Here is an 11,238-nt window from a genome sequence, read left to right as displayed (position 1 = left end):
ACAATGGTTTAAAATAATATAGTTGGTAGTTTTGGGAACAGACCTCATATTTTCAGTTCTCCAGACAGGCAAGGGTGGCTGCTTACTTTTGTAAAGACAAACCTCTTCTCAAACAGCAAAGAGATGGGAGAAACTGCTGGTCAGAGCGCAGCCCTGGTCTGGCATGACACGGTCCCCTTCCAGGGAGCAGGAGGACACTTGCCCCATCCCAGAGCATCCCCTGGGCAGCTGGGGGAGCTGTGCACACCCAGGCTGTTCTCCCCCCACCTGCAGCATCCCCTGGGACTGCAGGTAGCCTCTCCACTCCTCTCCCTGCACTTCAATGACATTTTGCGATCCAGCATGCTCCTGGTGCAGCAGCACCCAGCAGCCTTTCCATTCCCTGGTCCAGCAAAAGTGGGGGTGCCTCTCTGAGCTCACCCCATGCAGCTCCCTCATGCCTCCTGCCCCAGCCCACCTCTGTTGCCCTCCTTCCAACCCATGTGTCTTCTATTCTCCAGCAGAGCAACCAGGACCAACTGATCTGAGCTGGCCAGATGTCCCATCCTTCAAAGGGGGATGCCAGCCTTTGGTAGCACCGTCTCCTGGCTGAGACCCCGTGGGTGACCCAAACCAGAGCCCGGCAGCAACCCTGCCTGCACCACCCTGAGTATTGCATCCTGGTGCAGTGTGTTTTCCAGAGCACCCAGGGCCATGTGGGTGAGCTGCAATCCCAGCTGTCTCCTCTCCATCACTGTAGCCGTCCATGGAGTCCCTTTACTCTGCCCTTGAAGGGGAGATCAGCGCCTTTGTGGGGCACGTGCAGCAGTGCCGGCAGGGCTTTGACCTGCGCAGCCTGTACCAGGTGCTGCTGCTGGTGCTGCCACAGAGCCCCTCGGGGCAGGTGGAGAGTTGGCAGCACCTGCAGAAGCTTGCCCAGCACTGGTCCGGCTCAGCCAGCCCCAACGTGGCCAGCTACGTGGGCTGGATGGCCTCTTACCTGCAGCACCTGAGCATGCTGAAGGAGTGGTTTGACTCCAGGGTGGTGGTCCCACTCTGTGAGTACTTGTACATGCACGAGAAACCAGCTGCCCACCCCACCCGGTGGTCCTCCCCAGCATCCATCCCACGCCTGGCTGCACAGCTCTTCGCCCACCGGCGTAACTGGGGGCTGCTGCTGCAGGGGGGGTCCCTCAGCGAGCGGGTCTTCAGCCCCTGGAGCCTGCGTGACCTGCGTGGCTTCTCCGGCGTGGAGCCCTTTGTGAAGGTCTTGCGGCTGGTTCCTGATGTCTTTCACCAGAGCTTGGCTATGGCGGAGCTTGCCCAACGGTGGGTCCATCTCCACCGCAGCAGGTACAGCCTCTCCCTGCCACCATCTCCATCACCATCTCCATCTCCATCACTATCACCGCCACAGCAGCCACCAGCGCGGGGCAAAGCAGGGTTGGCTCCCAGCACCATGCAGACCCCACCACACAGCAGGACCCTCCGGCAGCCTGGCTCTCCCCCGGATTTGCCCAACCTCTTGGTCCCACCACAGTCCTCAGGAGCAGGCAGAAACCCTGGGGTGCTGCGAGCCCGGCTGCGGGAGAGCCAGGAGGAGCTGCTGGCCCTGCTGCAGCGCAGGGAGCGGGCAGCTGCCCTGCATGCCCAGGTCCATCATGTTGCCCGGCGCATCCAGGTCCTGCGCCTGCAGCAGCAGGGTGAAGGAACAGAGCTGGCACAGCCCCAGCAGAGCCCGGGGAGGGGGAGTTGTTGGCACCGGGCTGCCCTGACTGAGGAGCTGCAGAAGAACCTGGAGCTGGAGGAGTACCACCACAGCATCCTGGAGGCCGACTGGCTGCTGGAGCTGGAGGTCAGGCCCATCCTCATCCGGAGGATCGATGCGGTAAGGGGCACACACTGGCTCTGCTTGAGCTCCCTGTCCTGCATCCCAGGGCAAGAGTGGGGGCCCTGCCATGGGCAGGGGATCTGCATGGGAAGGGCTGAACATCAAGGTGGAGACACAGATCTTGTGGAACTGGGTAGAGCCACAACCTCTCCAGTCCAAACCGATGGCCAGTAGGGCAGCCCTGGGCATTCAGGTGTGAGGAAGGAGAGCCATGGAGTGGGGAATAGGAGAGGGAGAGTTTCCTAATGTGGTGGACCGGCCTGCGGGAAGCATTTGTGGATGCTCCCATCCAGCCCACCTGGATGCCCAGGAGCTGGGCACCCACACTGCCTTCTCCCGCAGGTTCAGCAGCGCTGTCGGGACCTGGAGAGGATGCTGCGAGGCCAGGCACTGCCTGCCCCACAGCAGGCCCAGCTCAGAAGCGGAACAGCCACCACGCCTGCACCCAGGCAGGCTCAACCCTCTGCCATGTGTCCCACAGCAGTGACCAGCCCCAGGAGCAGCCAGCGGCTCTGACCACCAGAGGTGGGACCACTGCCTAGTCCCAGCAGCAGCACCCAGGAGGAGAGCACGACTGGAGGACCTCAACTCATTACCACGTGGGGTGCAGGCAGCCAGCAGTTCACGGGGACCTGGCTCGGCTCCTGACTGGAAAGAAAACGTGGAGGGAATTAATGAGATGTTTTCTCCATGCTCAGCCCATGGCCCTGCTGTTTGGTGTGTGGCTCCAGGTTGGGTAAGGAGATGGGCACCGAGCACTGCTGAGCACGCAGGCACACGGATGCACACGCGGATGCACACACAGATGCAAGCAAGCACGAGTACGTGTTTCTGGTTAAATACAGGGCTCAGCCTCCTGTTTCCAGCAGCCAGCATGGGAGCTCCAGCTGGGCCCACCAGTAACCAGCCTGCCTAGTGATGGTGGAGAGCCCAGCTCTGTACTGGTAGCGGGTGACAAGGTGACAGTCCCCCTTCCAGTTGGGGCTTGCTCCCTTGGTGGTTGCTGTTGTGGGCAAGAAAGTTTTGTGTCAGGGAATTTCAATCAGTTTAACTTATTGCCAATTAACAAACAAAGGCAGAGAGCCAGATATGGTTCCTGTGAAGAGTTTATTGGTGTAGCTGTTTCCACTACAGTCAGAGGAGTCACAATGCACAGCGACAACAGGCCTCCTACACTACATGGGGAGGACAGGACACACACAGCCACAGACACACAGAGACACTCGTCTCTCTGCCCCGGGCCCTGCAGGGGGGCCAGGCTGTGGGGCAGGAACCTGTTGCAGGGGGAGGTTTCTCTCTCTGGTGGGATATTTCTGCAGCCTTCTGGGGAAGGTGTCAGACTCTCCAGGTAATGAAGCACCCACCATCTCTCACAGGAGCCAAGCTGAGAAGTGGGAACCAGGGCAGCAGCTTGTCCCAAATCCAACAGCGAAGCGAGCATCCCAGCCTCCTCCACAAGGCCACTCTGGCTCCAACCATCAGGGAGAGGCTGGGGTGCCCACCTCCTCTGGCACTACCCTCAGAGCTGCCACAGGCAGCAAGGGCACCATCAGCGGTTTCTGAGGCAGCTCTGAATGGGGGCTGCCAGCCCGGGGAAACCCCAGAAGGCAGCCCTGCCAGGCGGAAAGGTGCTCAAAGCTGCCCAGAGGTGACGGGGGCTGAGTGCTGGGCATGCTGAATGCCGCCCCTTCCCACTTGGAGGGCACCCCTGGACGTGAAAGGTCACCCCGGTATGGCAGCAGAATTGGGGCTGGGGGTTTCAGTGACTTCCTTGTAGGGCTGCAGGGAGCCAGACCCAGTGGCACAGGGAAAGGGAGGGGACCCAAAAGACTGTTTTGCGCTCCAGCACTATGTCTCTTTTATAGCTTCTTACATATGGTTTGTTCTTGGGGACAGGAATGTGGGGATCAGGAACTGTAATGAGTTTTTACCCCCGCAACCTTTGTGGAGGTGCAGGATGGCACAGGACTCCTCTCAGCCCCTGCAAGAGGGCAGGCACTCAAGGCTTCAGGATACCTGCCTGTTCCCCAGCCTCCCCGTGCGGTTTTCCTTTGGGAAGAGGGTTGGGAAAACTGGGAAGAAGCAAACGGCCTCCCCAATGCTGAGCAACAGCTGAAAACAGTCCTGTGGGATGGTGCTTGGACAGATGATGGTCTGGAGACAAGGCCAGGGTGTTGGTCCCTCCTTGCCCAGCCAGGCTGCAGCAACCCCGTGGGCCAGGGGTTGTGGCACAGGCCCACCATGAGCGCTCCTGGAAGGAGGCAGAGGGAGCGGGAGCAAGGCATCTGCCAGCCAACCAAAGAGGCTGCTGGTTTGGGAGAAGCCCAATGGCCACCCACAGGCAGCATTCAGCCCATCCCTGTGACTGCTCGGTGGCAGGTGGTGCTGAGACACCCAAGCTTCATGGTAGCGGAAGGGGACACAGTGGCACTAGCTGGCATGGCTCCCCTTCACCACCTGGAGACCAGGCACAGGCTGCCTCCAGCAGGGAGGGAGCAGACCCCTGACCCACGGGCACTCGGGACCCACGCAGCTTTGGGGTGTGAGAGGCATCTCTTAGTCCACCAGGTCCAAGAGGAGAGAGACTCACAGGCTCTGCTGAGCGAGCGATGGGGCAGCAGGAGCCATGGCTGCCTCCTGCGGGGCTATTGAACAGCCATTCGTTGGTCCAGGCAAGAGATTGCGTGACTCACAGCAAGTCTCCAGTTTGTCCTTAGGAGGGATGAGCAGGCACAAGCGGCCTGTTCCACGAGTGGGGAGGGCAGCTCCCAGCTCACACAGGCATGTGCAACTCATTGTACTCGTCCCGGCCGTCCTCGTCGAAGTTCGGCTCTGCATCCTCAGAGTCCAACTGGGGAGAGGCAGAGACCGGGCTCTGAAGGCCACAGCCACCCCCGGCATGGACTCAAGCCTGGCATGAAGGGATCGCTGCGCAGCGAGCCAGGCAGCTGGGCTGTGCCGGGAAGAGCAAAGCTCTTCCTCCTTCCCCTCCCAACAGGCTCCTTTCTTTGCCCCTCATGCCCATCCATGCATCCCCAGCCTGATGCCCTTTCCTGTAAGTGTCCTTGTTTGACAGTGCCCCATCTCTGGAGCTTTGGTCCAGCACAACAGCTCCTCCCTCCTCCCCTGCCGGAAGCACCCACTTCTGGGTGCTGCTCCAGGCTGCTTTCCAACAGGAGCCCAGGATGTTGGCAGCAGCAGAGGAGCTGCCAGCACTTGAGGAGCTGCCAGCACCCTGGCACTGTGGTTACATGCTCCTGTGCCAAGCAGCCAAGGGCTCTGGTGTGCTGCTGGGATGTCCTTGCTGCTGTCTCAGTGGGAAAATGGGGTGTGTCTTAATGAATGAGACACAAATGGGGAGGAAGGTGGAAGAGGAAACCCTTATTCCAGGCCTCTGTGTGGTAGGATCTTCTGTCTCCTTGCCCTAGGGTGCCCATCCATCTCACACTGAACTCCTAGGGCTACAAGCTCTGAGGAATCCATCCACCCACCTATTGCTGTTGAACAAAGACCCCCAGACAACAGCAGGGAAAGCCAAGGCTTTGCCAGCCCAGGATCTCTCAGCCTTTCAGTCTGCCAAATCTCTTCAACCTCACCCCAGTGTTGCAAGCTATACTGTGAGGACAGTTATCTGCTTACCGCTTTGAGCTCCCTGTCGTGGAAGAAGCGGGGCAGCACGAAGCGTCGCAATGGCACTGTCATGATGAGGACGAAGGGGAAGGCCAAGGATGCCACCGTAGATTTCACCACCCAGAGCAGCACAATGCAGGCCAGTTGAATGCAGGTGAAGAGATTCATTCTCCAGGTCTTCACCTAGGGAGTTAAATCTGACCTAAGAATGCATTATACTTCCACAGAGATTAATGAAGACCCAAGTGGCCAAACATAACCCTTCTGCGATGCACAGTACAGTAACGCCATCCTGCTGCACACTCTACCTGCCCGTACTCTACAGCAAGGCAGAACTCCATCAGCCTCTGTGCAACCTAGCAGAGTACCCAGCTGGCACTGCAGTGTCCCTACACCCACGCAAGCAACGCATCACTCCTATAAACAGCGCATCCATACAGTATCCTGGCAATACACTCCTGCATGCAGCCTGTCAGCACACTCTCCTAGTGTTGTATCACCTCTGTGCACGGCTTGCACTTACTTCTCGGCACAAACTTGCAGCCAAGGAGGGGGTCACCAAGCCAAACATCACTTTAGCAAAGCACCATCCTCCCCTCACCTGCCTCTTCTTCCTCTGTTCCTCATTAACTGGTATCCCCCAACCTGCCTTTGCTCACCTTGACAACATAGATGTGGTCAGGGTGGTGCTTGGATGGCATGAAGATCAGGAGCAGCCGCTCGTAGAGCTGGATGCCAGTGAGCGACGTAACCCCCATGTAGAGGAAGATGCCGAAGAGCACAGCCAGCGGGATCTGCCGCAGCATGTTCCCCATCACAATGGACAGACCTGCACAGACAGAGCTCAGGGCACTGCATGTCCCACGTCAACCCCTCCACAAGGCACCTTGGCCTCCGTCCCTTTCCCGCCTCCTCTCTGTCTGTCCCGAGGTGCAAGGGAAAGGAAGCTCAAGAGGGGTCTAGCTGGATGGGTTGCAGAGATGAACTGACCATGGGGGGGTATCAAAGGCTGCCAGAGGAGAGCTGAGTGTAGTTGAGGGCAGGCCTGCAGCAAGCAGGCAGAGTGCAGGCTGGCCGGTGGGGCAGGGACACTGCCAGGAGATTCAGGTGGTTGGCCCTGACCTCCCCCCTCACTCCTTCACCCGAGCAGAGGCTCACCAACAAGGGCAGCAATGAGCACTCCGGTCACACGCTGCTCCTTCACCTCCTCGATCTTGGGCTTCTCTCCCGGTGCGATGGCCTTGCTCATGACCGTCAGGGCATTGACGTGGGTGACAGAGCGCACTGTCGCTGCGGTCAGCCAGGGCAGCCCAAAGAGGGCACAAAGCCCCCCCATAGTGCCTATGAGCAGCAGGTCCAGGTGGAAGCCAGAGCCTTTCAGCAGCTTCCTCTCCTTCTTGCTCACAATCAGCCTGGGAGGAAAAAGAGCCCGGGTCAGTGCCAGCCTCACAGGAACAGCACTGAGGCTGAGGACAACGTTCACTCCTTGGAGAGGGCACACATGGGGACAACAAGGAGATGGCTAAGGAGAGGGATGGTGGCTGTCACCCTCAGGTTAGAGGTTTCCTCCTGTGCTTGGCTAAGGCAGGTCCCCACCGCACTGTATACCAGGAGGGGAGCCAAGAGACAAGGGGAAAACCCAAGAAAGTACAGTCCAGAAAGTGGCCAGGATCCTGCCCTTGCTGTCCCATTGGGACAGGTACATCTCCACACCAATGCCACCAGTACCCATCCCAGCCTTGCCTGCCCAGGGGTTTGTGATGGTTGGCGTTGATGCAGGAGGTACTCACGTAGTGATCTGTGTCTCCATGAAGATAAGAATGAAGACCAGGAGGGCTGGGATGGCAGAGGCAAACATCATCCACATTGGAAAGGTCCCACTGCTGCCCATAGGGTGAATGAACCAGCCACGCTTGTGAGGAGATGTGACCGACAGGCCAGAGGGGACATTCAGCTTCTGGTGGTGCAGCCACAAAACCCAGCAGTTACTCATCAACGTACACGTGACACAGCCTCACACAGGACTAACCTTGATCCTCCTGGTCTCCCTCGTCTGACCATCTCAGATAATGGGACAGCCACCCTGACCCAAGTGGGACTTTCTCATGGATAATCCTCTTCAGTGCAAAAAAATCCCATGTCCCCTAACATGGGCCTGTCTCATTTCCTTTCAGCTACTGGAATTCTCTTGGTTTTTGTCCAAGAGACCAAGGAAATATGTTCCCCTCAGGAACCTCACTCCCATGTCAGTGCTTGCGTGGCTAAAATGCTCCCTGACCTCTGCTTGGACAAATCAAGTGTTCTGAACTCCCTGCTCTTCTCCGAGGTGGCTTCCCAGACTTTCCAAGCCTTTTCTAAGACGTTTTTCCAATATTGTTTTTGCGGTGTGGACCCCAGAATTGGCCACATTCTCTGGAAATGACCTCACTCTGATCATGTTCAGAGGGAATATCATGTTTGTGCTCCCACCAGAGACCACACAGAGACTCCTAGCTGTACATCGTCCCGACCTTGCGTTCATCAGCATTTGAACTCCCAGCTCTGCGCTGCTCTTCAGCAGTTCTTGCTATCTGCCTGCGTGAGCACTGCAGGAAGAGTTTATGATTTGCATTTATGTTAATCAGCATAAGTATGAATAATATTCCTGGAATGCTTGTGCTTGAGCTAAGCTGTGTAACTAAGAACCGTTCTCTCAGAAAGCTTTGTACATATGCTGAGTTAATACTGAAATGATAATGCTTTTGATATTAATTGTACAAGTGTAGAAGGGTATGAAAAGGATGTAACAAAGTGCATGATTTTACTAATGTCTGGTAAAACCAGATTTTTCATTGAAATTTAAATGAATAAAAATGCATTTGGATTCCATTAAGCCTTGGGCTGTCTTTATAAAAAGCTTGCACGCTGAACAAGAACTACCTTTCACCCTCTCCCCGATGTCAGTTGGAAAAAATACCAAAACAAAAAGATATAACTACACATCTACTAAAAAAAAGGGAGGGAGAAACGTAAACCTGTGAGATGGATTTATTTGATAACATTTAACTTTGTGCATAAACTGGGAAGAGATAATTTGTGTTTGAGATAAAGTGGTCAAAATATTTAGTAGTCTATAATCAAGGAGAGTATAAATATGTTAGGTACTAAACCCATGACAAGTACCCCACTGAAACCACCCTATATGCCACCCCTTCAGCGTGCATAACCAGTTTATGTCTTCTTGATTGACTGCTAGTTTTTAGAGTTACAAACAAGGAATTAACTGCACTGAGTCTCTCCGGTCCCCTAAAGCCTCCCCTACTAACAGCTGAAATACTGGAGGGATACCAGGGTACTCCAGTCCCTGTAGCTCTGGTCTCAGTCTCAGCAAGACCCTTGGAGCTTCCCATCAGCGTGGGAGCAAGAAGGAGGGGAGCACCTCTGTTTGCTTTGCACACTTATGACTAAAGAGGCAGGAAATACAAATCCCCCGTTGCACAAGAGCAGGCCACAGGGATCGCTGCTGGGCTGCAGGAGGGGCTCTGAGGGCGGCACTGGTGCCTACCTGTGTGTATGTGTCAGTGATGGTGTAATCCACCAGCACCATGACCAGGATGGAGATGGGGATCCCGAAGTCTCCGATGATCCGCCGAGCCTACAGAACAGAGACCCTCACTGGCAAAGGGAACGGGCTGGCTACATGCACCCACCCTGCTACAGGGAACCTGGGGCAAAGCAAAGCCCCAGGTGGGGCCAAGCACCATTGCAAACCTCGACACTGCCGATGAGCAGGGCAAGGGAACCCAGCCTTGACCCATGGGGCCCACATAGCCACAGTCCTCCAGCCACTCTTACGTGACTGGCTAATTGCTCCTACTGGCCTATTCAGATGGTGCTCCAGGTATTACACAGGTGCCCTGCATGTAGAAAGATGTCCAAAGGGAACAAGTTGTAAGCTCTCCCTCCTATATTTTAGTTTAACAGACTTGCATCCAGCGAAAGGAGCCTTCCCAAGGTCCAGGGGACTTTTCTGCAAAGCTCACTGGAGCAGGACACTGCAAACACCATCATCAACAATCAGCTCTGGTCTGCAACCTAAGTCAGGCTACCATCCCTTCTGCATGGTATTTAAGGGACAGCTGGTGTTTCTTTGGGAGACAGCCCAAATGCTCTGGAGAACAAAAGGCTGTAGCAAGAAGCATTATTTGTTTGGCATGTCCCTTGTCCTTAACATCTAGGTCCCACAGACTTCTCACCTTTCCTCCTAAGAAACGGCTGTTCTTGAACTTGCGCATAAAGAAGGCAATGAAGAAGGTGCCTAGCATGAGGATGAGGGAGAGGAGAGCAGTGTTGGGCTGCATCCTGATTCCCAGCGACATCGCATCCGCAGAGAGCATGCTGGCATTCAGGCCGCTCTGCACGTTCGGTGGGTAGAACTTCAGCAGAGGATGTTCTGCAAACACCTGGGCAGGCGAGAGAAGCAGCGGACACTGTCACCGCAAGGAGGGGCAGGGGGCACTGTCACTACTGGGGACAGGGGAATGCGGAGGTGTCCTGCTCTGTGGAGAGGTGAGGGCGGTAGATGGTGGGCACAGACAATCCCAGCATCCATCACCTCGCCTCACAACCTACCCAGCTGGAGAGGGCTGGGGAGAGAAAAGTGGCCCCTCTTTAATGCCTCCTGCAGGAAGAGAAGGGGAGACAGACATTAGGGCTCATCCTGCCAGCCTCTGTGGTGGCACAGGGGCCAGCTGGGCTGGGGCATGAGAGGCCAGCGAAGAACTGCTCTGCAGAGCGCCTAGGAAAGCTGTGGCTGTGCTGGCCCTGTTCCCCTGCCTCCTGTACGCTAAAGCAGCAGGTTCCTTGGGGACTGAGAGACATGGCAGCCCATCTCCCTGGGGAAAGTTCACCTTGTACAGTTTGTAGAAGGTCTCGTAGATAAAGATGAGGGAGATGAGGAAAGCAAAGATCTCCTGGGTGAAGGGTGAGATGTAGCGCACCAAGAAGCTTCCCTCAGCTGCCACGATAATGAAGATAAAGACGATGAGCCACAAACCAATCCAAACTCTGCCTGTCAGATACTCAATGCCTTGTGTCTGGCAGAACTGAAATGGAAAGGGGAAGGAGTTACTCATGGTTCCTCAGGCTGCCTCCCGCGTCTCCTTCCCATTAAGATCACAGACTTTCCTGGAAAAAAGCATCCAGCACAGACAGTGAATTCAGGGCTGGGGTCACAGGTAAATTTGCAGACTTTGCATTAACACCAGCCAGCTCACACCAAGCAGGTCTTTACCACTCCAGTCTTTGTAACAGTACCTCCTTCACTCTCTGCTGGAGACATCCCATGCATGAGGCTCCCCATCCCACCCATGTGGAGGTGCCATTACTCAAACACAGCTCTCCACTGCTCCATGCACCCAACAGCCTGAGCCTGTTTCCCGCAAAGGAGAGCCTGAGCAGCCTGCTGTTTGCCACTGCATAAAGGGTACACTACCTGGGGCATGATCCCAGACCATGCCCAGCCTATACACACAGTTGTATGTGTGTGGAGAAAAGCCCCCAGGCTCTCACCAGACAAAAAACCATCTCCACTGTCTCTGCTCATCCACAAACAGCAGCACCAGCTACTTCCAGCACAAACCTCATCTCTCCCTTTGCAGCCTTCCTCGGTACTACCACAGACGGTGCCCTCACACAGGGCAGAGGTACCCCTTCATACACCATGACTGGGCAAAGCCAAAGCAGTCAGTGAGAAGTGT

At 56.0% G+C, this 11,238-nt stretch overlaps 1 protein-coding gene across 1 annotated transcript in view; it reads right to left on the bottom strand.

Annotated features, from left to right (window-relative positions):
* Positions 1 to 4,643: 4,643 nt before the first annotated feature.
* The window catches only part of SLC4A3 (solute carrier family 4 member 3), a 34,039-nt gene continuing 27,444 nt past the window's right edge, over positions 4,644 to 11,238 (bottom strand). The window contains exons 16-23 of the mRNA XM_074145412.1: positions 10,390 to 10,584; positions 9,736 to 9,942; positions 9,045 to 9,134; positions 7,291 to 7,457; positions 6,659 to 6,912; positions 6,160 to 6,329; positions 5,510 to 5,683; positions 4,644 to 4,721 (exon numbers count right to left, since the gene is read on the bottom strand). Of these exons, the coding sequence (XP_074001513.1) occupies positions 4,644 to 4,721; positions 5,510 to 5,683; positions 6,160 to 6,329; positions 6,659 to 6,912; positions 7,291 to 7,457; positions 9,045 to 9,134; positions 9,736 to 9,942; positions 10,390 to 10,584 (1,335 nt within the window). The remainder of the gene's footprint in view (positions 4,722 to 5,509; positions 5,684 to 6,159; positions 6,330 to 6,658; positions 6,913 to 7,290; positions 7,458 to 9,044; positions 9,135 to 9,735; positions 9,943 to 10,389; positions 10,585 to 11,238) is intronic.

Source organism: Numenius arquata, chromosome 3 (assembly GCF_964106895.1).
Source record: "Numenius arquata chromosome 3, bNumArq3.hap1.1, whole genome shotgun sequence".
NCBI lineage: Eukaryota > Metazoa > Chordata > Aves > Charadriiformes > Scolopacidae > Numenius > Numenius arquata.
The sequence above is the reverse complement of the archived record's forward strand: the minus strand, read 5'-3'. Positions and strand labels throughout refer to the sequence as shown.